Genomic DNA, 27828 nt, shown 5'->3' on the forward strand with positions numbered 1-27828 from the left:
ACATGGAGCACAACACACTGGTCTGCAAAAACAAATGTCAGTTTAAAGTTGTCACATATTTCAATTTTTTTGGCAGCATCAGGATAGGCCAAGCAGCAGTATGCAGTAAGTCCACTTGTATGACCCAGTAGAAATGTAAAGGCAGGTGCTATCAAAACAATAGATTTTAGAAGGGGATCTTCAGTCTTTATCATTTAGACATAAATTAGATTGAACCCATCCATCATGCTGTTGCACAATAACTACAAGGGAATAGGTCTCAAATCCTGTTCTGAACAAAGGTAATAAAGACTGCTTTAAAACCCATTACTCATCAAGTCACTAAATGTGGAGTATTTTCACATTTTACAGTCTTTTATTTGTGAAGGTCGACAAAGAAAAGGTCATTTCTGAGTGGATACTTACAATACATTTTAGGGACAAAAAATTGCAGATGCTGGAATCCAAAATAGACAGGCGGGAGGCTGGAAGAACACAGCAAGCCCGGCAGCATCAGAAAGCGGAGCAGTTGTCGTTTAGGATGTAACCATTCTTCAGGACATCTTGAGTCCTGAAGAAGGGTTACTCCTGAAATGTCAACTTCTTCACCTCCTGATGCTGCCTGGCTTGCTGTATTCTTCCAGCCTCCTGCCTGTCTATTTTACAATACATTTTAGCTAATGATGACGTTAACTTGTGATGTACATACTACAATAAGTGTTGAAGTTAAACTTTCTACTTAATTTGACAATGTTGCGAAGCAGGAAGTGCTGCGTGACACATTGAGTAAAAAGATATGTGTGATAAAATTGTAGATCTGTTGTACATCTCACTTCACCTATCTACATGAATGATAATTATAGGATCTCATCTGAAAATACTGCTTGCTTCTAATATGTTTATCTGAAAAACTTTTTTTGTTGTGTTCTGCATGTATCCAGGGCAAACCTATTAGTCTGACAATAATGACTCACTTAGATTAACCTTTTTATGACAATTATGCTACAATTATCAGGGCAGCTGCATTGACATTCTTTTTTTTTCAAAAGAGCCGTGTGATGTATTTAATAGCTAGTCTTTCAAAATGGTTTGACCTGATTTTCTGGGTAGCTGCATAAAGTGAAATAACATGGAGATAATTTGCCTTTTTAAAGAAATGGGACTTGTTAGAACATAGAACATAACAGGGCAGTACAGGCCCTTTGGCCCTCGATATTGTGCTGACCTATGGAACCAATCTGAAGCCCATCTATCCTACACTATTCCATTTTCATCCATATGTTTATCCAAAGACCATTTAAATGCCCTTAAGGTTGGCGAGTCTACTACTGTTGCAGGCAGTGTATTCCACGCCCCTAATACTCTCTGAGTAAAGAAACTACCTCTGACATCTGTCCTATACAGAGGAGCCTCGATTATCCGAATATCAATTATCCAAATTTTGGATTATCCGAAGGAGATCTCAAGGTCCTGTTAGAAACATTATATCAATGACGTGTTTTCAACACTGATTGTGACTTTTGTTTGCAGTGATTAAAAGTGAACTCCGCTTGCTGAAATGCTGCCGAGAACAGTCTTGGACATCGATTGGAGCCCAGGCACCGTCTCCAAATGACTGACCACTTGCCCTCTCTCTCTGCCCATACTTTTCCTGGAGTTCTACACAGGGGTATACCCTAAACCCCCCTCTTCCCCAGATAATCCCTCCAACATTGTCCTGTAGAGGGCAAAGTTGGAACCTGTCAAAAAGTTGTGTGTGTGTGTGTCAGGTGGTAATTATAGACCAGTGAGCCTTACTTTGGTTGTGGGTAAGCTGTTGGAAAAATGTTATATGAGATAGAATTTCTAATCATCTAGGGAGGAATAAGTTGATTAAGGATAGTCAACACAGTTTTGTGAAGGGTCGGTCGTGTCTCGCAAACCTTACTAAGTTATCTAATTTAGGTCATGGAGATGACCACATAAAAGAGGATTACACTGGCTCAACAATCGCTTCTTTAGCTCTTAAATAGATGGAACTTTTTGAACACAATACGACAAGCCTCAAAATCTATTTCCTGACCAAACTTCTGGTCTCCTCACCTAACGTCCTGTCAACTTTTTACCCAGTGCTTCCAGTGAAGCACTTCAATTGTGTTAAAGATTCTGTTTCTATCTAGGTTGCTAATGTTCTGCTGTGCTCTTTTTATGTGCCCTATTATTTCATTTCCATTAGAAGTGTGACATGAATTGGAAAATCTCTGCTACCTTGTTCTAGACATTCAGAAACTACTGTTACTGGAAATCATTCATTTATGCAACAATTTCTGTTCAAATTGTAAAAATCTATGAGACTGTTCATGTTCTGAAATGTCTTAACTTGTGATGCAAAGGACAGCAGTGATAAAGAGATGTAAAAAAAATTATAAAAGACAAAGCTTTAGAATTGTTTCACACCATCATAGGTTCCTGCCAACTCAGAAAAAGTTTCAGACAGATCTAACTTTGATAGTGTTGTTTTATAGAGAGCTTTACCATCCCTTGTAAAATTTGTAATGTCAGCCAACATTCTTTAACCAGGTGTTATGACATGCTTTGTTAAACCAGACAGTGCAATAAGGAGAGTAGACCTCATCTTGGATGCAGTCTGGAAGGAGCTGCCAGCCTTGCATTGCATATCTGTTGATGCAATTCATGAGAATAGAATTTATCCAATATAGCACTTTATGCTATGCTACTCATCCATTGAGTTGAGCTTTTTCATCAGATTTTGTGGAGTCGTGTTTTTTAAGGTGCTTTAAATGCACAGTGATTAGATTAGATTACATTACAGTGTGGAAACAGGCCCTTCGGCCCAACAAGTCCACACCGACCCGCCGAAGCGCAACCCACCCATACCCCTACATTTACCCCTTACCTAACACTACGGACAATTTAGCATGGCCAATTCACCTGACCTGCACATCTTTGGACTGTGGGAGGAATCCGGAGCACCCGGAGGAAACCCACGCAGACACGGGGAGAACGTGCAAACTCCACACAGTGGGTCGTCTGAGGCTGGAATTGAACCCGGGTCTCAGGCGCTGTGAGGCAGCAGTGCTAACCACTGTGCCACCGTGCCGCCCACCACAGTGTAGTTGAAGGTTGAAGTTTAATTCTCGCTATTGATTTCTGTGTGCAGAGTAAACAGACCAGGTTTCAGGAGTAAGTCAGGAAAATCTAATTCTGCTGGCGAGTGAACACTGTCAGTTTCAGTAATGAGAATCTTGGGAATTGGCCTCATGTGTTGGTCTCTCGGTACCTCCAGATTTAGAGCAAAGCCCATTGTAAAACTCCAAAGTATGGAAGTGGAGGAATGAAACATAGAGGTTGCTGTGCTGCAACGAGGAACTTGGATTAGTAAAAGTGGATCATATAATTACACAGTGCAGTCCAATAGGTTCACTTGCAAGACAGTAAATAGTAGACTTTTTTCTTCCAGTGAAACAAAGAGTGGGGTGACCTTATCATTGCCTCTTTGGTTCTGGAGTTAGGGGTTTTATTCTGATTATCTTAAGTATAATAAAGTCTTGGGATGAAAATATAAAAAGCAGCTCATAAAAATGAAGCTATTATGTCTGATGCAGTACAAACCAAGTGACAGCACCAATGGGAATTCTGAGTTGATGGATCCTAGATTTTCAAGGAACCATTTTCAATCAATCTTTTAGTCTGGTAAGATTTAACTTACAATGGGACCTGCCAAAATATTGCTAATAGCCTTTAAAATTCCAATATGTACTATCTCTGATATATATATATCTCTGCCAATATTTGCAAGATTCATTGCATTACATGCCAAAGGAGGGGGCAGATATCATATTTGGACTCTTTAAAATAACCTGTAGTAATTGAGATGTTAGCAGATTTGTTCAGAAATAAGAAAAACCACACCTATCATTCTAATAAAGTAGTAAAAGACTGATGGTCAGTCTAATTCATTGTGGAATTCTGGAATATTTGTTTCCGGTTGGAATAGGAATCAGTCCACCATTTCCTCCATTATATTATACTATTTAATTTTTACTGGTGATCAAATTTCAAATCAAAACAAATGAATTGCATTTCGCAGTGTTTTTCATCATCAGTGGATCTCTCAAAGGTCTTTGCAGGCAGTTTTGAATGTAGTTTCTGATGCAGTGTAGGAAACAGGGCAGCTAATTTGTGCAGAACAAACTGCCACAGACAACAATGTGGTAGTGACCACATCATCTGTTTTGGTGATTTTGATTGGTGAATAAACTTTGCCAGAACAATGGAGATGATTCTTTGAGATATTATCATGGGTTGCTGAACATCCATCTAATGTTCAGGATGGGACTCGATTTTAATGTCTCAGCTGAAAGATGGCACGGCACTCATTCAGAATCAGGTTTGATCTTTATGACAATTCAGGTGCTCATCACTTTCAACATGGAACTGACTAGCTTCACACTGTTTTGTCAAAAGGTGAATTAGACCACAAGGATAAAAAAAAGCACTAACAATAAAACTAGAAAGTCAATCATTTAAAGCATTGATGTTATGAAGTAAAGCTCTGGATCAAAGATAATCTTTGCCTGTCTGTCTGTATCTTTTACATCCACATGACTTGAAAGCCCACAGGCCATTACAAGTTGATTGGCATCAAATTCTAATTCCATTAAGAACTCTGGGATATTCGCACTCCCTTTGGTCTGCACATTAGTGATTTGAGCTGCTTCCGTCAGGAGAAGCTGAAGTGAATGTTAGGTTGTTATATCCAACACATCCAATCTCTGATTTCTAGCAGTAATTCATTTTTTATCATTTCATCTACACAGAAAAGGATATGTTTTCTTCTTATCCAACTGCAGCAATTAACTGCTCCATTGGGAATGTAAATGAACAATCTTTTTGTCACAGGATGGCTACGTTGCTGTATATTGCTGTTTTCAAAATGATGCTTTTATTTCTTTCAACAAGGTGCGCAGAGAGTCTGTCCTTTTAAATCAATAGTTAAGAACTGATGCCCATTGTTACTGATGATGGTGCTGTTTGCCCGAATTAACTAGAAATATCAATGTGCTGCGCCTTTTAAAAAGAGGAAAATAATATCCTGGGACAATAGGTATAAACAATTAACACATCCATGTGAAATTCATCTGCCCACCAGTTCAAGCATTAAATCATTTATTTTGAATAGGTTAATGTGACTTGCCTAAAATTAGCAGCAAAGAAAAATTTCAGATGATAGTAGGGGCAGTGTAGTTCAAGACAGACTGTTTCCAGTGACAGAGATGTAAGATTAAATATAAAAATTTAGGACAGAGAACTGGAGATTTTTTTTTAACACAGGGTTTGTGGGGTTGTGATTGAAGCCAAAAATAAATTGTTTTTAAGAATAGATTAGATAGATGTTTTGAAAATGAATTGAGATGCAAGGTAAACTGTCAATGGGCTGAAGGGCCTGTTTCGATGAATATATTGAATTGTAAAAGTAATAGTGCAAGAACTTGCTAACAGCAACTTGCTTGTGTGATGGACAAACAATGAGTTGAACTTTGTGTTGAACAACCTATTTCTATGTTGTAATGTCTGTGTAACACTATAGGATTCTTTGTACTATGCTTCACAGCTGGCAAACAGTCAATTCTTTTAAGGTTTGAAATACTGTTTGATTATACACTGATGAAAAGAACAGACATAATTATCAATCACTAGAAATCTCATGGGCAGCCAAAAGCTAGTAATCAGGTGTTTCTGAACTCCTGTTTTCATGTGGGCACCTCTGCTTTTCCCACACACAAGACAATGGGTCAATATAACCACGGTTCCCATTCACAGCGGCATTGTGACTGCGGTCAGTATTTCACGAGTTAGGGCAGGACAGCTGAAACATAAGCCACTCAGAGACAACAGTTTTCTTTCATTGAGTACACAAATGGTTGACTACTGCACGTATTGATTTCCCACTTCTAATCAGCAGGCACAGTGTAATAATGATCCCCTTTTCTAGAAATGAAGAACAAAAACTTGGTGAAACCGGTTTGAATTCCCGATGCCTCCATTTTGTTTGAAATGGTCACATCACTTTATAATGCTGTCTCTTGAACTTTTTTCCCCCCATTGTTTGACATTGAACCTATGCTGTTTGCAGTGAAGTTATCATGAGGAAACTTCACCAACATGACCCCCTTGGCATTTCTCCCTCTTTGAAAGAGACGGTTTAAACTGCCATGAACAGCAAGCCCTTTTAGACTTTATCATCAATTTTAATTGTGACAGAAGCAGAGATGAATATTGTGCAGAGCAAGACAGCAGGGGCAGAGGCTTAAAACCTGAGAAACATTCATTGGGAGTGAAAGGCCAAGTACATTTGAATATATAGTCACTGTTACAATGTAGTAAGTAAACAGTTAAAAAAAAGCATCCAAGGAGCAGGAGAATCGACATTTCGGGCATGAGTTCCGGAAGAAGGGCTCATGCCCGAAACGTCGATTCTTCTGCTCCTTGGATGCTGCCTGACCTGCTGCGCTTTTCCAGCAACACATTTTCAGTTCTGATCTCCAGCATCTGTAGTCCTCACTTTCTCCTAGTTAAAAAAAGTAGCCTATTTAGTAAGCATCTCGTAGAAATTACCCAGGTGTAGCCCTTATATGGAAGTGTATGATATGAGCAGGTGAAGGTTTATGTGAATGGACTTAATTGGCTTGAGATAAATATTTAACATATTTGGTAGGGAAAATCCTCAATCTTCTTCCCATTTGAATTAGTAAAGCTAGCAAATAATCACATTTCCCATTTGCAAAAAAAGTATCTGGATCGTTGCATGTAAGAAGTTTTAAGTCTTGCAAAAGTGCCTTTTACGTAGTATGAATCTTTCAGTGTTTTAGACGGTTTAAATAGCTTATCTAAAAGCCTTTGCTGAAACCTCATAATGCATATACATCAGGAAAATTGCAAGCCTTAGAGAATTAATTCCAACATTGCTAGAATCTATTTTTTTAAACAGTACAATCTATAGTTTTTTCTTAATGAAATCATACAAAGCAATTTTAAAAACCCGTTTGATTTTGCGCCATCTCTGGTCAAGGTATGCTGGAAGCTCTCTAGTTTCCCTCCTTCAGGAGAGTTAATTAATAATTTCAAAACCATACTAGACAGAACAATCACAGATGGATGAACCAGTGACTGGAATGCCTTTGTAACACATATTTACCTGAAGGCCATTTGGAGCATTTAAGCGAGCACTTAATGGCATTGAACCAATACTGGGTGAAGTCTACATCAAATGGCTAACCTGCCAAAGCTGAAAATGGAAAGGGGGGCCAGGAGCTGTACCTCAGTAATTCGCCCTCTGGGTCCATCGGAGTCATCCCCCCCCAACCACGGTGTTACTCACCCAGAGAAATTCCTTTCCCTCATTGTCTCACAAACCCTGACTCCTGCCCACTTCATATGCATCCTTCCCCGATCCTAAAGTTCGGATCCTTCGCTGAACTCTTCCCAGCGCATTGGGTGCCATGCCAACAGTTGGCATGTCATGCTACCAGTGCATGACATCAGCTGGCCTTCCTTGAGGTGGCACTTCTGGCTGCTAAGAGTTGGGAATCCCACCTCCATCCTATCTTACTTCACTCACTTGGCTGATGAATAGTGGACAAATATTCTCCCATGAGTGAATGGCCCCTGGAACTTGGCCCTTGTTTTTATTGGTGTCGGGGAGGCAAGGGGATTAGGACCCCATGATGTCTTGTTCAGTTGACCCCTACTTTCCAAAGATTTTTGGATACAATGATGAGAGAGAAGAATGGCTGTCCTTCAAACTCTCCCTCCCCCAAACCATACTAAAGAAATCAGGAAATTCCCATTGGATAACATGGGGTGGAGACAAGACCTGGGCATGTTGTATACTGACTGCTCATTACGCAGTGGATTTCTTTATGATTACTTTTGATCTCCCTATGTGTGTGCAGGACCCATGTGTGTGCAGTCCTATCCAGCTGAGAATCATGCTACCCTGACAAAGCTACATGCCCACTCATCCAGCTTCTCTCTGATTAGAGAGAAAACAATGAACTCACTTCTCCTTGAGTATATCGCCTTCAGCACAACTTGGATGTAGCAGTGGATGATGAACTGGGAAATGTTGGCATTGTCATCCGCTTGTATTTGGAAAGTTCTGGTTTGCAGAGAAGTTGAGATTGGTTTTGGCCTTGGTGGTCACTGACTGCTGTGAGACTGCAGGATCTGGTGACAGTCATGGCACCCTTCTTTGATTCCATCCTGATTGAATGGCAAATGCTTCAAACACTGCTCCTAGAAATGGTGGAAGTAGAAGCACACCCTGAGCACTTTCATTGGGCAGGCAATTTTTTGAGAGTTTTTCTCCTTGTCTTTATCCGTCTATGCAGAGATTCCCCTCTCTGCTTCCTGTGTTCAATTTTCCTGTTGCATTGCTGACCCGAAGAAATCCATAAAGAGCATTGTATGGGAGAAATATGACGAATGTCATTGATGGAATTCTAGATTTGGTGGCAAACACAGCTGAAGACATGGTCGCATCTTGTGAAATTATTACAACCAGGAATGCACGGCTTACAGAATTTGAACTGGAGGAAGTGAGAATTTATTTTTCATCTCTAATAGAAGTATGGCTTGTGACCTTTTCTGCCAATGACCAGACTTAACAAAGCAACGGATAAACTTGAAGACTCAAATGCAGTTTTTTTTTCTAGCAATCTGTCTCTTTACCCAACTCAGGCTGAAGCAGCAGTTTCATCCCTGTTTTCTAAGTGGAAAATAATTTTGCCTTTGGCAGATTTTTCAAGAGAAGGAATTCAAGTTTCTAATTATACTTTTCCAAATGGTTCTGTGATGAATGCAAAACACTCAAGAGTTTTGCTGAAGCACTTATACCCCCTTTGAATGTTAAGTGAGAGAAGACATGATTCTTTTTGATTGCACAGATGGATGGCTGTATATTGGCATCTGATCATTGATGAAATTGGGAATAGTTTGAAAGAAATTGATAGGACTGTCAGCTTTTTCTTAAATCCGTCAATAGAAATTGAAAGTTTGTACAGCAGTTCACCTGAGAGCTGATGTTTAAGATTTCAAAAATGTAATGTCTACAAAAGAGAAAAAGTAGGCTAAATTCTTCAGTACATCCAGATTATAAGACTATATTTTTGCGACCAAAGAGCACGTTCAGTCTGCTTTCATCCATCACTAATTCTGACGTAGAAATGCATGGCATCGCAGATTGATGTTCTGGACATTTTCCTCACCAAAGCCTGCTTCTCCACTCTTCAAAAATGTTCCCTAATCTGAGAAATGAAAGCTTGTAATGTCTTGCACTAGGTGGCCTACTCCTGATGGGTGGAAGTCTCCCTCCCTGGAGATAGCAGGAAAGAAAAATGGTTGGGTGAGTTGATGCTGGTGAGATCTTTGTTTAAATTCTGGGCAAGAATGTCTGTGTGTGGAAGTGGTAAATTAGTAGCCTGCCTTTTAAATGGGCAAGTATCCGATCATAAATCTTTGAAGGTCTGCCTGGAAAGGCCTTCATTTGCCAGTTTTGGGGGAAAACAGAGGGATAGATTGAGGGAGCAAGGAGCTGGCCTGTCAAAACCATCCACAGACCTTGCCTCAGAACCTTTTACCCACCTGTGGGAGGTTTATCATGCAACCTCCCACAGGCAACAGTGCCTATCTCCTCCTCCTCCCCCCACACCTCTGGTTTTTCTATAACTAATAAAAAAAATGTTCAAAGAAAGTGAAAAAGAAGCTGCATAGGAGGCATGTTTAGTAAGTTAGCAGATGGCACCGAAAGTGATGGTATAATGGGCAGTGAAGAAGGTTATCTAAGAGTACAATGGGATCTAGGTGGACTGGGCTAGTGGACAAAGGAATGGCAGATGGTGTTTAATGCAGATAAATGTGATATATTGCATTTTGGTAAGATAAACCAGGGTAGGACTTAGACAGTTAATGGAAGGGTCCTGGGGAGTGTTGTCGAACATAGAGACCTAGGTGTACAGGTACATAGTTCATTGAAAGTGGGTCACACGGAGACAGGGTGGTGAAGAAAGTGTTTAGTAGGCTTGCCATTATTGGTCAGAACATTGAATACAGGAGTTAGGACGTCATGTTGCAGCTCTACAAGACATTGGTAAGGCCACATTTGGAATACTGCATTCAATTCTGGTCACCCTGCTGTAGAAAGGATGTTATTAAACTGGAAAGAATGCAAAAACAATTTACAAGGATATTACCGATACTGGAAAGTTTGAGTTATAAGGAAAGGCTGTATAGGCTGGGAATTATCTCCCTAGAGCGTAGAAGGCTGAGAGGTGGCCTTACAGAGGTTTATAAAATCATGAGAGGCAGAGATAAGGTGATTTACCAAGGTTTTTTTTCCCTTAGGGGAGTCCAAAACTAGAGGGCATAGATTTAAGGTGAGAGAGGAAGATTTAAAAGGGACCTGAGGGGCAACATTTTCACACAGAGAGTGGTGCATATACGGAACAAGCTGCCAGAAGAAGAGGTTCGAATCAGGTACAGTTTTAATATGTATAAGACATTTGGACAGGTATATAGATAGGCAACATTTATAGTGATACAGGCCAAATGCAGGGAAATGAGTTTAGTTCAGTTTGGGAAACCTGGCTGGCACAGATGAATTGGGCCAAAGGGCTTCTTTCTGTGCTCTACGGTGCTATGACAACTTTAAAAATACTCCAATGACCCTTCCTTTCATTTGTGATCCCCATGATAGTGTCTGGCGAAATAATAATTAATTTTTGGAAATTCCAGAACAGCCTTGATGGGAGAGTTATCTCGTGCCCTGGCTTCCTCCCACAGTCCAAAGATGTGCAGTTTAGGTTGATTGTTTACAGGAATAAAGGACGGTGGGGGTTGGGTGTGGGTGGGATACTCTTCGGAGGGTCAGTGTGAACTCAGAGGGCCGAATGGCCTGCTTTTCATTGAAAGGATTCTGTGAAAATACTCTATGATAACACCTCTTCCAGATAGACAAACAATTGTTGTCAAATCATATTTCTCAGCACTGACCACTTAGGGCTACAGAGTTGGCATCAGTTGTGTACTTGATGATATTAAATGTGTAGTCCAGCTGAGATAATGAAAACTCACAGCATCCACTGAGCACTGGAGTTCCCAATAATGAGGGAAATGCAGCCATAATATGGATACAGTCAGAGAGGGTATTAAAAGAGTGGATGTGTAGAGGTCAAAGTAGTGCCATAGTCGATGAAATTTTGTCATTAAACCAAGAATGACAAATTCCATATCTGTGGTAAGGATCTTATTGCTAATTGACAAACTCTACAGATATTCTCAGCCGTGTAATTACTGAAATATAAAGGAAGCTCACTGCAAGCATTGCATGTCATGATCTTTCAGTATTCTGAGGGCAATTCTACCCAGACTGGTAGGCTTGCTGTAAGTATGCAAGTCCAAATAAGTGAAGAGAAAGCTGTAAAATGTTTAAAGAATAATTTCAGCGTGACTTAGCAGAAAAGGTTAACAAATCTCCCAGAATAACCTTAAGTGAAAGTGTGTGTGCAAGGATTAGGCTGAACGGTGAAGGTCCCCTGAACCTTGGCTCACCAGCTCACTTGGGCTTTGAACAGCTTACTGCCTCTCACTGTCAATGCTTATGGATAATGTATAGCAACTTGAAGAAGGTTATAGGGTGACTACAAAACTAAAGTAGTAGGAGCCTTTAAAAGAAGCACAGAGAAGTCTATGAAAATGCAAGCTATTTCAATAATATTAAACATCATACCAGCTGGGATGAAATATTGGGATAAGATACAATAATCGATTTGTCATTTTTGAGGTACATGTTTTGCAACTAAACTCCCTTATCTAAACATTTTTTGATTGTGAACTCTTCAGCTTTCATATAAACAGGCAATAATGTAATAATCTAGTATGCCATCAATTGCACATCACCTGCTACCGCAATACATCTGAAATGTCACCATGTGCAGTGGGGATTGCTCATGAAGGATTAGGGTCGGAGTTGGTTGCATTGTCATGGCAAACCTAGGAGCTGCTGATTTGCATCATACCTGATCAAAGCAGCTTTGTACTGATATGAGACAAATTATTAAACTTTGAATCACTGTCAAGCTGTAAATATTGGTCACCAAAATGAATGAATCAAAGAAGTGATATAATACTTACCAACTCAAATGCTGTTGTTTAATTTTATCATGTCAGAATCAATTTCTGAGAACATGTTTCACAGAGGTTTGCATTTTAGCTTGCGTTGTGGATTTTATTATAAGTCTGCCTTTTGGTACCTTGTGCTAACTCCCTCCTTTGCACTGGTTTCTATCCATTGTTTCAATCTCATATTTTAATTTCTGCATTCCTGTGCATCTTTCAGTAATCTAATTTTGTATAAGACTTTGGATTTGATTTTGGATTTATGAGTTTTATTTTAGGCTAGATATTTTGATATGAAAAGATTACAAAACAATGGAAATCAAATCCCCTGACTTTAACCCTTTTTACTGCTGAACTGCTATAACTATTAAAAACAGCCTGCCACATTTACAACATGATGGAAAATAGAATTGATAATAAGTGCTATCCACTCAAACTCTTCCAAACACCACAGTTCATTTAATTAAAGTCAAAATTCAACTCTTTGCAAACTCAGATGCTTCATTGAATAATGGAAAGTCCATTTCCTAGAGGCATGCTGAAATGAAATAGTTGGATCTACTTGATAGCATTTTCATTCAAAGGGTGAGTTTGAATTAAGTGTTTGATACTGGAATGTACGCTCTTAAACAATTTCAGAATTCTATATGAAGTCATCTGACCTAAGTGAGGAATCTAGTGAATAGATGTTAAAATGCTTGAAGTCATCATTCAAATTCTCAAACTTTTCACATAAAATTCCTTGTTACAATATTTTATAAGTTATCAATACATTTACATGAAGCATTTGTCCAATGATTCCAACATTCATTTCTAGCCGAATATCACATAAATCTGGAAGAATTACAAGCATCATGCAACATTTCAATGAATTTTTATTTATTGAAATCCTCTAAAAGTGATTTGAGGTAATTTTGTCAAATTCAACAGCCTAATTAAACTATGTTTGAAATTTAAGCAAATAAAAAATATTGAATCTTAAGGCTGAATTTCACAAGTTCCCTGGCAATGAGCTAAGAGACAGGAGGATTTGTAAAATGGTGGCAGGAAATGTTGCAACAGGAGCCTGATGTCTTCCCACTGTCACAGGTATTGTCAGTGGCAGACATGGCATGGCTCACTCATTGAATGAAAGCAAGGCTCACTCATTGAATGAAAGCAATAAACCACAAAATGGGCTGATCAAGGACAACTTCCTGCCCTCTCCAGCATTTTACCAGTGTCAAGATAGACCAATTCCCCCCCACGCGCGTGCACGCGCACACACACACACACACACACACACACACACTTCATGGAGAGACACAGATAAATTGTGTCCAGTATTTTTCCAGGGTTGGTGTGTGCCCTTCCTTTTAGTCTATACCGTGGCCTGTAGGGAAGACCACCCAGTGGCAATGACCACCCTTTCTGATCGAATACTGCTGCTAGAGACTTAACTCCTCTGATCACCCTGGACTGCCAAACAATGCCCAGGTAATGCCAAAAAGTTACTACCTGGCCTTTGAGAGTGCCTCAACTTGGCTTCTTCTCTCTGCAGTCCCCACACCTCTATCTGTGGCACTGCTGAGGCCACCAGATTTCTAGCCATCCAAAATCATCAGCAGATCCAAAGGGAGAGCCCCAAATCCTTTACTTGGCTGCCATGGGCAAAATGCTGCCTGGGGTATTGCTGTCTGTTTGCCTGGGCTAAGGGTCTGTTTTCTGTCCTGGAGTGGGATAATCCCATCAAGCCCTTCTAAAATCTGAATTCTCAATCTCTTACCATTTAACTGGTTTTGTTCTATTTTTCTCACCAAAATACTGCACTTTCTTCTGACTTGTTGGTTTTTAGTGAAATACCATCTGCTACCCTTCTTAAGTGGCGATAGTTGACATTTGAGCCAAGACGGGGCACAAAGATACCAGAGCTAAGTTCATTCTTGTCCTCACTGATGCCTGCATATGAACTCTTCCAATGGATTAACAGTCGGAGTGGGTACTGTTGTCAGTACTGTCAACCTTTTCCAACTGAATGTTTGGAAGACCGAACCAATGCTTTCAGCTTTCCACCATAAACATTTGTTTAGGCTGAAGCAGACCCTGTGAAAGTTTGCTATCTTGTGCGAAACCTTAAACCAACAACCTATTCATTGTCAACAGTACATGTCCTACTCTGTACAGTGCCCATTACTGCTCCTAATTCAAACCCTGCTTTTCCTGAAACCCCCACCCAAAGTCGTCCCAAAGTCAATGGCATAGATTTCAAAATTATGATATATTGTCAACTAAGTGATGATAAATCTTCAGGAGATATTGGAAGTAAAATTGAAATAGACATTAGACATGGTTACTAATTCACCATCACCCAATTCATTCTATTAAGCAAATACAAACTTTACTCCAATTTCTCCAATGTTCTCCGCACTGTTTACCTTCATTCATGAATAGCAATTAGTCCCATGTTCATCTGTCTGCACCCTAGCCTATACTAAATTCTGCTTGTGAATTTTGAGGTGTTTGTCCTGAATTTGTTTCTGATCTCCACACAACCTTCTAGCATTTAAAGCAATTGCAAATTACTTAATTTGTCCTTTTGTGGATCCCCGCACTCGACACTTCCGTCAATGGGAACAAAGCCTTAGCCATCTCAGCCGTATTTCCCCTGCCCAAACTCAATTTTCTGCCTGTACCTTTACAAATCTTAAAACATCTTTTTTTTTGCAAAGCATTCAATCACCCTTTCTACTTCCACCATTGTAGGGTTAAACAAAGGAGAAAAAAAAATCACTCAGGCTTTCCACTTTGGAGTTAATCAGTAACAAAGTCTAAAAGTGTGGTGCTGGAAAGGCATAGCCGGTCAGGCAGCAACTGAGGAGCAGAAGAGTCGACGTTTCGAGCATCAGCATTCCAGATGAAGAACTTATGCTCAGTACGACAACTTTTCTGCTCCTCGGATGTTGCCGACTGGCTGTGCTTTTCCAGCACCACACCTCCTGACTCTGATCTCTAACATCTGCAGTCCTCACTTTCTCCTAGTTAATCAGTAACCTCTGCCAGAAAATATTTGTATGAAAATGTTGGTTGACGTCACCACACTTGGATATCCTGTTTATTACTCATTATTTTGACTCATAACTGAATGTGCTGGAGGGGAATGGCTCCATAGACTTGAAACCTGCATGACTCAGTATCTGAGGAAAGGGTCAATAATCAAGGGAATGCAAACATAGCCATGTCCAAACTTTTACAGCTATAAGTGAAAGTACTTGCATTTGTGAAGCACCTCATGCAACCTTAGGACCTCTCAAATCTCTTTATAGCTAATGAGTTACGTGTAATCACCATTATAACAAAGGAATTAATTTACTAACAGTAATGTAGTAATAACTAATTAATTTGGTTTCATGATGTTGTTGATCAATAAATTTTGGCTTCAAAATAATGCCAAAAGAGCTTTAGCATCCATCTGAAAACACAGACCGGGTCTCAATGTCCAAAATACAAGATCGACAACAATACAACAATATGGCACATGCTCAGTCCTTTACTGAAATATCAACTAGATATTGTGTTAAAGTTTCTGCTTCGGTTTCTGTAGTAACCTTTCTGCAGTATAAATTACTTTCTGCAGCACTGGGTTCAAAAACTCGCAATGTAGTAATACTTCAGAAAATAATTGCATGATTAGATCCATTGTTACTATCTCATTAATGACACAGATGATTGGATAATGGAGTTAGCTATGCTCACTTACATCAAGGACACGATGATTAGCTGCAAGAAAGGTAAAGTTGAGTCACTTTCATGACTAGTGTTTTTTTTAAAAGAAAATGTTTTTAGCCTTTCAAGGACAAGAATTTCTCCTTTGTAGAAATATTGAATTTTTTATTAGAAGTGTGCACTGAGTAATGTTACCAATGGGACAGTAGTTCTACCATTACACCTCTGAAGACCACCCCTGAACTTACTCTGAAGTTTCTCAAATAGGTGAATGTCTACCATATCCACAACAATTGAAAAGCACTCTTAATCATACTGGAGGAAAAAAAGGTTAAGCTTCATTTCCTAACAGTTGGGAGTAACTGTTTTCGCTGGCCGGTGGTACCCAGAGGACACAAATCAAGGGGGTGAGATGAGGTGAGTCCTTTCTACAGTGAGTTGTTACAATCAAAAAGGATTGCAGAAACAGATTTTAGCAGGTAATTGGACAAAAACTTATTAAAAAAATTGTAGTGCTGTATGGCAAGGCAGGGGTGTGAGACTAATTCGATGGTCCTTCCGAAGAGTTGGCATTGGTATGATGGGCTGAATGATCCCCTTCTGAGCTGCATTATTTTATGTGACAGGAAACCAATTTTGCAACATTTCCAGAAGAATTTGGAGCATGAGGAAATGTTTTTCAACTGTTCCGTTTTCAGCCCAGCAAGGCAATGGTGTAAAAATATCAGCAATAAAGCACAATGTTTAACCCATTAACACAGCAATTGTCTTATCCATAAACAAATGACATCAAATGGAATTGCATTAGTACCCCCCAGACTAATCGTCAGAACAGTCATCTTAAAAAGTAAATTAATCTGATTCAAACTTGGCATAGGGAAAAAGTAGCTGTCAAGTCAGGCAGAATGATACATAAGAGTATTTAGAAAATTTGAGTTAAACTGCAGAGGAAACCTGCTTAGTTTTTACTTATTTGGCATCTCTATGCAGTTACCGAAATCCTAAAGATTAATGCAGTAATTTGTGTCATTCAAAAAAATATACAGTTATAACTGACTGCTGGAGTCAATTATTTGTATATGATCCTGCAGAGAAGTCAATATATATTTACACCATCAGTGAAAAAGACCATGCAATAATAGTGCTGCCTTTTAGGTTTGAAAAACAATGAGTTGACAATAATTCTATGCAGCTATCGGCTTTTTCTCTCTCAAGCCACAACTCAGCACACTGTATTGCTGTTTGTACGAACAGCAAATTGACACAATTCTATATCAAGATTTCATATTCCAACCATACATCCAAATGAAATCTTGTTGGCAACTAATATAATACTGTGAACCAAGATCATTTTATTCACAGAAGGCATTACATATCTTTGAGGAAAGTTTTCCGCTTTCCCACCACTCCCCACCCCCCAAGGATAAAAGGTCTTGGTGCAGGAGTCTGCCCACGATCCTGACAACTGTCTTAAAGCAATTTCATGCTAGGAACATTGCCTTGGTTACTATAAGGTGAGACTTTGACTCCTAACTCAGGAGGAAATCCTACTTTAGGGATTTCTGCGAATCAGGTGGCCAACAGTAATCCCAGCAAGGAGTAACCGCTACTGGGGTTCACTTTGCCAAAAGAACCCAGGCAATCAGTGTGCAATCCCTGGAGCTTTGTTTAAAAGGCTAAAGGGAGGGGAGTTCTGATAGGCAATGGAGATCCCCACACACCCATTCCTTGCCTGATGCCGTCTCATGCAGTTGAAATTGCTAGGCATTCTACCATTACTATGTGCCTGTCTTCAAACTCATCGCAGAATAATATCTAGTTCTAGCATGTACAGTCATACATTTTGAATAGGCACTGTATATCTTACCCACGTCTGATCAACTGCAGCAATAGTGCAGTGAGACAGTAGGGCATCCTTTTTCTTTCAGAAAAAAATATTGTATTGAATTTGTACAGACTATGAGGCGAAGGTGAACTAGCTACATGTCACAATCATTAAGAGAGTATTTAAACTAAGTTCTGAAGAAGAATCACAGCAGACTTGGAAACACTAACTCTATTTCTCTCTTCACTGATGCTGTCAGACCTGCGAAATTTCATCAGCATTTTCTATTGTTATTTCATATTTTCAGCATTCACGGTACTTAGCTTTTATTAATTGTGTCTATGTGTGAACGAACCCCTCAGCATCTCAGATAGCTATAGGAACCAGTTTGAAAGACTTCAGGTGAACTTAGTAATACCCCAATGCCTTCCTTGTCCAAGTGGCATCAGTCATTCTAGGTAATAGAACAAATGCTGAAACTTGGATTAACTTCCAATAACATTGGATTTAATTTTGCATATTATAGTCTAAACTGAAAATCCTTGCTTAATCAATTCACTAATAATCCTTAGTTGCGAAAATGAAGTACATCAGCTGGAAAGAAAAGAGCAATTCAAGGTCAGTTCTCACATCAGATGCTGGCAAAAGTTTTTACTTCCACCTTACTCATATGCTTTAATCTCTATTGTACCAGCACAATATTCCAACCCATATATCTCAAGTGAACAGATAATTCTGAGCTCGGACTTTTTTCATTGGAGAAAAGGAGAAGGAGAGGGGACCTAATTGAGGTATACAAGATAATGAGAGGCATAAATAGAGTCGATAGCCAGAGACTATTTCCCAGGGCAGAAATGACTAACACGAGGGGTCATAGTTTTAAACTGGTTGGAGGAAAGTATAGAGGGGATGTCAGAGGCGGGTTCTTTACACAGAGAGTTGTGAGAGCATGGAATGCGTTGCCAGCAGCAGTTGTGGAAACAAGGTCATTGGGGATATTCAAGAGACTACTGGACATGCATATGGTCACAGAAATTTGAGGGTGCATACATGAGGATCAGTGGTCGGCACAACATCGTGGGCTGAAGGGCCTGTTCTGTGCTGTACTGTTCTATGTTCTATAATCCAATGCCAAATTATGAAGAAATTTCTGGCATTGCAATGTGAATTTACACAGACATGATCTTTACCTGTTCCATGTGATCCAATATGATTCACAACCAAACACACTTCCTGCAGAAATAATCAGGAACATTGAAAGTTTCCCTAATCTCCCACATCTGACAGGAAGAGCACATCATTGTCCAAGAGGCCATCTCTGCACCTTTATCTACAGGCCCAGGAACAGCAGTTTTACTGCTCTAAAAACACTGCTCCATGAAAACATAATATCTATGCCATGAAATAGAAACATCTCTTAAAGTCAGATAATGTTTTTAGTAGTAAATGTTTAGAAGTTAAGTGTTCTGTGCATTTGCTTTGTTCTAATCAAAATTATGCATGACATATGTGCATATCAATAATTTGTGTCAGATGGGAGACAGCAAGCAATCAAAATTAATTTCTATAAAAACATGAATGAGTCAATCACAAAGCAGTTGATAATCTGGGGGCATTGTGGGTTGCACAAAATCAACAGTGAAATTTCCACCAGATTAGCAGACAAGGAAAATGGCTTTGAAACAGGCTGCTGTTATCCAAGGTACAACAAGATTAATTTCTTTCAAAGAAACAATTTTTGAAAAATAAACCACTATTATGCATTTTCCAAGGAGGCATTTAAATGGACAATTATTTTGTGCCTGATGGTTCAGTCACAGAGGCAGTTCTTGCAGCAATATGAAACTGTTAAGCAGAATTAGGGTAATTAATGCAATTAATGCTTGTCTTTTGCCCTTTTCACAAGGTGGTTCCTGGGCAATTCAATCTTGTCTTAATGGATACAAGTGATTTTGCACAGTAATAAGAGAAAGAAATAGATGAAAGGCATAATGTGCAACTTTTATGGCATTCTTCTTAGTTAAAGAATCATCTAGACTGGATAGCATTAAAAATTATACAACAATGCCTTGGTTAAGGATGTCATATTTATTCCAACTGGACAGGGCTTTTGCTGTAACTAAGGCTGGGAATTTGAATCTGCAAACCAATTTATTTTTCATTTTCCCTCATCTGATTTCCTCACCATAGTTTCTGACTGCTCACAATTCTCTCAACTGGTTAGGCATCTTGTGAATGTATTTTTAAAATACTGCAGAAAGACAAATAAAAATTAAATCAAAAGGAATGATTATACTTAACTTGTGGAGTTGTAGTTAAATTAATCATGGGAAGAAAGATTTACTTGTCCTATATAATTTTATAGGCATGTAAGACTGTTTGGTTTTCTTCCATTTTTCAAAAAGATCCTTTTCTTCCTTTCATTGTCACTCTTTTTGCATCCACAACTCCATTTCTCCTTCTATTTATTTCTGTCTGTTTCCGATGCTAATTACATGTTCATTTGTTTCTTCTCTACATGTGAGCAGTTGATCTTTTCAGTTCCCTGACTGTATGTAGTCCATGGCCTCAGAAGTGGAAAACATTCAGGGAAGGTGCACGAAATTAAGACTAGGCTTGAGTTGGCATCAGTCTTCTAACCCAACTTCCCACTGTGATTTTAAACAGCTGGTGCAAGTTAAACATTATTCAGAAGTCATTTGAGATGGTGGCAAACATTCAAGAGTTATGCTACCATATGCTGTTTGCTGAAATGCAAAACACATTCAAATCTGGAGCATGTCTTATCATTGGCAACAAAAGGTGGATGACTGTGGTTCTGCAAGATCCTTTTCTGAGCCTGGGTTAGCGTTTTGCACAGCACCAAGTGACCTAGAGAGTTAGGCCAGTTCCTATATGATGTCATAAACCCGAAAGTGATTTTGGATTATGGTTGTGACATATAAATTATTCCTGAAGACTATTGATTTGGCAGTTTCACTAACGTGGGGAGAGCTTTTTCTTAATCGAGAGACATGCAGTGTAGTGTTTTGGTGATTTGAAACTGAGTGCCTTATATTAATTCTGTATTTGGAACACTGCAGATTGAAATACTTAATGAGCTTGTCACTGAGCCAAATCATATGTTTTTCTTCATGTTATTCTACATTAATTTTTTGTATCCTGAATATCACAATGTATTTGATAATAATTTATTCTTGATTCAAAATCTGCCTGTCAGTAAAAAAAAAATGACAGATGTCATCATAAATCACATTGGTTACTACTTTTCAAGTCCATTTTTATTAAAGATTCGAATAAACTGGGAGAAGCATCCATCACTACCAGAGGACATTCAGGCAGCGCACTGTTTCTCCCAGGGAAAAGTTAGCTGTGTAAATAAGGTTTTTCATTGTGACTTGTAATATGCTGTTAAACTCAGTTTAAACTGTATGCAGGTCCCTCAATATTGTGCACCTTGATGGTAAGTCATGCTAACATGGGTCTGAAAGGTTCCATATACCAATATAGGTTTAGATGCAATTCTAATACAATCCATAGCATTTTCTAATGAATGCTGGAAGTGACACTCACTGAATTTGCAAGAAGTCTTGAAATGAAACACCTTCTGCACTTCTGTACCACAGCAAATCTTAGCATTGAAACAGCTAAGAGGGTGAAGTTACAGTTCTCCTCTCTCTGTCAGTTAGCTAAGTGCTGCCTTTGGTGGTGTGCAGAACATTTTCTCGATTTTGATTGACTGACAGCAGGAACTCCAGGCTCACATTGAGTTTGGTGAGTGCAGAGGAAAACACTATCTGTCATTTGAGTGAATGTCCTTATAATCTCTTGCCATTACTTGGCAGAATAGAGTCATAGAGGTGTACAGCATGGGAACAAACCCTGTATTCCAAATCATCCATGCCAACCTGTAATCCCAACCTAACCTAGTCCCATTTGCCAGCACTTGGCCCATATCCCTCTAAACCTTTCCAATTCAAGTACCCACCCAAATGCCTTTTAAATGTTATAATTGTACCGGCCTCCACCACATGCACCAATCTCTGCAAGAAAATGTTGCCCCTTAGGTCTCTTTTATATCTTTTCCCCTCTCACCCTAAACCTATGCCCTCGAGTTCTGGACTCACCACCTCAGGGAAAATACCTTGTCTATTTACCCTATCCATGCCTCTCAAGACTTTATAAACCTTTATAAGGTCACCCCTCAGCCTCCGATGCTGCAGGGAAAACAGCAACAGCCTATTCAGCTTTTCCCTATAACTCCAGCCCTCCAATCCTGGTAACATCTTTGTAAAAATTTTCTGAATCCTTTCAAGTTTCACAATATCCTTCCATTAGGAGGGAGACCAGAATTGCAAACAAATGGACTGCTTTTCATGCATTTCCCATCAAAGATTTGGGATCCTGTTAGAGGATTTCACAATAAGATTTTGTTCTGAATTTATCTGGATTGCGTGGTTCCAAACGAACCTCCCACCATCACCTTCTCCCACAAATCGTCCCATTTTCTGAAGAGGTTTGTAAAGGTTTTCACTGTGTCAGAATGTGTTGTTCTTCCCAATGGGACAGCTCTTGCTCCCCCTCCATTCACCAACATCAACCACCTTCCATTACATGCCTAGTGTGAATTTGCAAGAAGTCTTGAAATGAAACACCTTCTGCACTTCTGTACCACAGCACATCTTAGCATTGAAACAGCTAAGAGGGTGAAGTTACAGTTGTTTACTGAAAGCAGGAGTTGGGAGGTCACATTGCGCCTGTACAGGACATTGGTTAGGCCACTGTTGGAATATTGCGTGCAATTCTGGTCTCCTTCCTATCAGAAAGATATTGTGAAACTTGAAAGGGTTCAGAAAAGATTTGCAAGGATATTTCCAGGGTTGAAGGATTTGAGCTATAAGAAGAGGTTGAATAGGCTAGGGGAGTTTTTCCTGGAGCGCGGAGGGTGAGGGGTGACCTTATAGTGGTTTATAAAATCGTGAGGGGCATAGACAGGATAAATAGACAAAGTCTTTTCCCTGTGGTGGGAGAGTCCAGAACTAGAAGGCATAAGTTTAGGGTGAGAGGGGAAAGACATAAAAGAGACCCAAGGGGCAACCTTTTCATACAGAGGGTGGTACGTGAATGGAATGAGCTGCCAGAGGAAGTGGTGGAGGCTAGTACAATTGCACCATTTAAAAGGCATCTGGATGGGTATATGAATAAGAAGGGTTTGGGGTGCTGGCATTGGGATTAGATTGGGTTGGAATATCTGGTCGGCATGGACGAGTTGAACCGAAGGGTCTGTTTCCGTGCTGTACATCTCTATGTACTCTATGACATGAAGCTACCACATATATTTTTGCAAGATAAGGAATTTTCACCCTCTACTCCTTGTTTCTATATCTTTAATTGGGTGTCTTTATCAGCAGTATCATAGGAAACTGAGGGGAAAAAAAGATTCTTCAGCAAGGGTCCAAATGAGATGTATTCTATACCCATGTATTTTGTGCAAGGTCATTTTAGTTTTAAGCTTTTATATTGCTACTGGTGATTTTCAGAGAGTGTCTTAATCTGGCTACATACTTTCCAACATAGTTTCCCATTAGGTATAATTTCCCAGCTAAAATAGTGATCCATCTGACACACCAGATGAAATATCTGGGTGGGTGTGTGGGGTTGTAATCTCAGAGATTTAGAGATTGAAAGTGTGTATTGATTTCTGGAATAGGCCGAGATCAGGGATCTCAGAGCCATGTAAATAGTTCATTGGGTTAAACATGAAGAATAAACACAGAAGTTCCGAGTATACATGAAAAAGGATGCCATCTAGACTGTTCTTTGTCATTTGGACATCATTTCTAGAAAGTTACACTGTTATTGGGAATCCTTTCAAGTCAGTAATTGTCATGTCAGACCTTTGCTTGAAAAATGGAAACACCCATACCAAAGTGTTAAGTATCTGATATCCTGCCAGTTACAGAACTGATCTCCATGAGACTGTGCATGAGAAAGAAGAGGTCAGAACAATTTGTGTGTGAGAGGAAAGGGAATGATACAGATGCAGAGCAGGATGCTGTGGTCTGGATTCATTTGGTTCAACTATTTCCCTTCCAGTTATTGATACAATCTATCCATGCCTAATGTGGTATTCTATCCACACTAATAGTCTTTTTCATCTTTTATGAATATGTCAGTGTGCTACATTATTTAAGAAATATTCATGAAAAATGTTCCAGTTCATGAAAATAATAAATTATTAGTCATCCAATCTAATGACTCAGAGGGTCAAGAATTTGCTGGCCTAAATTAGTTCAGTCAGCCCAAACAATCTTTAAGACTGACATTTAGGAGATAAGAGACATCTTTTGAATATCATGCTCTCTCTGCCTTTTGAAGTTTGTCCGGAAGCCATATAAATCTCCCTTGATGCAAAAAAAAGGCATTTGAAAGGGTGAGTTGCCCTTTTCTGTTTGTCACACTTCATTTATACAAACTTTCTGATGTTTTCCTTTGACTAGTCCAAATATTCACAACCTTGGGCTACAGAAAGCATTAATACACTGTCACTTTCCATAGCACACGTTGTTCGAGGATGGTGTTTGTTATTCCTACATTTTGCCTAAGCATTGCCATTAGCAGTACAAATGTTGAATGTTCAGGAAGCTGACCTGAATGATACAAAAAGCAACAATCTGCCCTTATTTATTTTAACGTGGCGTCACATCATACCCTAAGGCTTTGTTGATATTCCAACAAAAATGTCATACTTAAATGTTTTTGTATTGTTGTTTAAAAAGGTTGGAAAGCTATCCTGAGTTAGTACAGGTCGGCCAGCCTAACTCCAAAACATTATTGTAGACAATTCTGAAGGACAATATAAACCTGCAGTTATTTAGGCACAGACTAATCCAGGACAATATGGATTTGTTAAGGTGAGGTTTGGAATGTTTGGAGAGGTTCAAACAAAAGTCAGTGAGGATACGCATTTGTAGTATATGTAGATTTTAGGAATGTTTTTCATAAGATGCCGCATGATAGGCTTATCAGGCAATGAAAAGTTCATGGCATCACAAAAGAACTTGCTAAGTTGCATCCAAAATTGGCTCAGTGGCAGGAAACAAAAGATGGTGTTTGCTGATATTTTTGTGACTTCAGTGTCAGTGTGGTTTTGCAGAGTTCCATTTGGATCCCTTGCTGCTCATGATATAAAAATGATTTAGATATATACAGGAAGCATGATTTGCAGGATATGTAAATTGAAGAGGAGATTGGCTGTGTGATTGTGATGAAAAAGCTGAAGACTGAAGGATGCTATCAATGCACTGGTCAAATGGACAGAAAAGTGGCAAATGAAAGTCAGTTTGGTGAAATGTTATGTAATATATATTGGGAATACAAATGAGACAAAGGAGTACACAGTAAATGGTAGGACTCTGATAAGGATGGAGAAACCGACGAGTCTTAAATGTGTACTCAGATCCCTCCAGGTAAAAGGAGTGGTAGATTAGATCAAAAAGGCATTCAGAATACTTTCCTTTGTTGTCTAGACATAGAGTTGTCTAGACATAGAGTAAAAGAGCAGGAAAGTTAAGCTGGACCCATTTAAAATACCAATTATATCACGTTCTGATCACGGCGACAAGACAGATGTGATCGCACTGGAGAACATAAAAGAATGTTTAAAAAATCGTAGCAATGAAGAATGATTGGATGGATTGTGGTTGTTTACTTTGGAACACAGGACCCTGAGGAATGATTTAATAATTGGGACTAAAATTATAGGGGCCTAAATAGAATGGTTAGGAAGGACATATATCCTTTAGCAGAGAGGTCCATAACAAGAGGTTTCGTTTTTTTTTAATCACTCCTGGGATTTGGGTGTCAATGGCAAGGTCAGCTAATATTGCCCATCCTTATTTGTTCTGGGGAAGGTGATGGTGAGCTGCTTCCTAGAATCACCACAGACCATGTAGTGTTGATACACCCACAGTGCTGTGAGGAGGGAGTTCCAGTGAAAACGAAGAAACAGTGATATAATTGATGCTATGTGGTTTGGTGGGGTACTTGCAGTTCTGGTGTTCCCTTGCATCTGCTGCCCTTGTGGTTCTAGATAACAGAGATTTGGGTTTGGAAGAAGCTGTTGTTGGAACTTTGGTGAGTTGCTGTAGTGCATTTTGTAGATGTTACAGACTACTACCACGGTGTAGGTGGTGGAGAGCATGAATGTTTGAGGTGGATGATGATATGCCAGGAGAAAGTGAGGTCTGCAGATGCGAGTCTTAAATGTGTACTCAGATCCCTCCAGGTAAAAGGAGTGGTAGATTAGATCAAAAAGGCATTCAGAATACTTTCCTTTGTTGTCTAGACACCCAAATCTCAGGAATTCCTGAAGAAGGGCTAATGCCCAAAACGTCGATTCTCCTGTTCCCTAGATGCTGCCTGACCTGCTGCGTTTTTCCAGCAACACATTTCCATGATGATATGCCAGTCAAGCACCTTCATTAGCCCTGGATGCTGTTGAACTTCTTAAGTATGGTTATCAACTGGCAAGAAGGGGGTATTCATTGTACTTGAGATTTGTGCCTTGTAGATCATAGTCAAGCTCTAGGGACTGAAACGCTCAGTCACTTGCCTCAGAATTTCCAGCCTCTGACCTTCTCTAACAGGTACAGTATTTATATGGGCTGGTCCAGTTCCATTTCTGGTCAGTGGTAAACCCCGGTATGTTAATAAGGGGATGTTGGCAATGGTAATGCCATTGAATATCATGGGGAAATGTTTAGATTCTCTCTTGTTGCAATTTTCTTGTCCCATTACCACTCCCCTTAATTTTATATAATCTCCTGCCCTCCAGCCAATCGCAGACTTATCCTTCTTCCTTCCTTCCCACTCTCCCACCTTCTCTTGTTCAGAATCCATCACACTCCCTAATTTTCTTCAAATTCTGATGAAAGCTCACAGAACTAAAATGTGAAACTGTTTCTCTGAGCAGGTGATGCTCAGACTTGCTGAGTATTATCAGTGTTCTCTTTTATTTCAGATTTCCACCAAACAACAGTATTTTGCAATCAACTTGTACAGTGTCTTTAATGACTGAAGGAGTGGGGGTTTTCTGTGAATTCTGTAATTTGAAGGGTGGTCATTGCTATAACATGGGAAACGTGGCAAGTGGCGCACAACAAGCTGCTACAGACAAGAATAGAATCAGTGAGCAGACAAGCTGTTTTTAACATTGGTTAGGGTACATATGAAGGCCAGGACTGGAAGAGAAATCTCATGCTCTTCTTCAAAAATTTCATAGGACTATTTATTGTCACCAGAGAAGGCATATGGAACTTTAACCTTATATCTCAACCAAAAGACAGCGCTTTGGCCAAATCTTTTGCTACTGTTCTGAAGTCTCAGTCGAGTGTATGTGCTCAAGTCTGTATCATGAGGTTTGAAGTCATACCTTTCTAACTCTGTAGTGGAAGTGCAGCCCACTGAGCTAAGACTGTCACTGTTTTGTACTGGAAATAAAGTTATTCTATCGATTACTTAGAGTCATAGAATCATGTAGATGTACAACACAGAAACAGACACTTCTGTCAAAGTTGCCCATGCCAACCAGATATCCTAAATTAATGTGTTTTCTAAATTAATCTAGTCCCATTTGCCAGCACTGGGTCCATATCCTTCTAAACCCTTCCTATTCATATACCCATCCAGATGCCTTTTAAATATTGCAATTGTCCCAGCCTCCATCACTTCCTCTGTCAGCTCCTTCCACCTACGAATCATCTTCTGCGTGAAAAAGTTGCCCCTTAGTTCTCTTCTAAATCTTTCCCCTCTCACCTAAACTTATGCCCACTAGTTCTGGACTCCCCACCCAAGGGAAAAGTTCTTGTCTATTTACTCTATCAATATCCCTCAAGATTGATGAGGGCAGAGCAGTAGATGTGATCTATATGGACTTCAGTAAGGCGTTCGACAAGGTTCCCCATGGGAGACTGATTAGTAAGGTAGATCTCATGGAATAAAGGGAGAACTAGCCATTTGGATACAGAACTGGCTCAAAGGTAGAAGACAGAGGGTGGTGGTGGAGGATTGTTTTTCAGATTGGAGGCCTGTGGCCAGTGGAGTGCCACAAGGATCGGTGCTGGGTCCTCTACTTTTTGTCATTT

The 27828-nt window shown here is 39.5% G+C and overlaps 1 protein-coding gene across 4 annotated transcripts in view; it reads left to right on the forward strand.

The window, feature by feature from the left end:
• The window catches only part of pcdh19 (protocadherin 19), a 116485-nt gene that overhangs the window by 19082 nt on the left and 69575 nt on the right, over nucleotides 1-27828 (forward strand). The window contains exon 2 of one of the 4 annotated variants that reach the window (XM_043704495.1): nucleotides 7935-8007. The exons of 2 other annotated variants lie outside the window; for them this stretch is intronic. In XM_043704495.1, coding sequence (XP_043560430.1) covers nucleotides 7935-7982 — 48 coding nt within the window. In that variant the 3' untranslated portion in view covers nucleotides 7983-8007. Of the gene's footprint in view, nucleotides 1-1509; nucleotides 1552-7934; nucleotides 8008-27828 lie in introns of those variants that run through there. One more of the 4 variants, XM_043704496.1, reaches the window with a different exon arrangement.

Source organism: Chiloscyllium plagiosum, chromosome 15 (assembly GCF_004010195.1).
Source record: "Chiloscyllium plagiosum isolate BGI_BamShark_2017 chromosome 15, ASM401019v2, whole genome shotgun sequence".
Lineage (NCBI taxonomy): Eukaryota > Metazoa > Chordata > Chondrichthyes > Orectolobiformes > Hemiscylliidae > Chiloscyllium > Chiloscyllium plagiosum.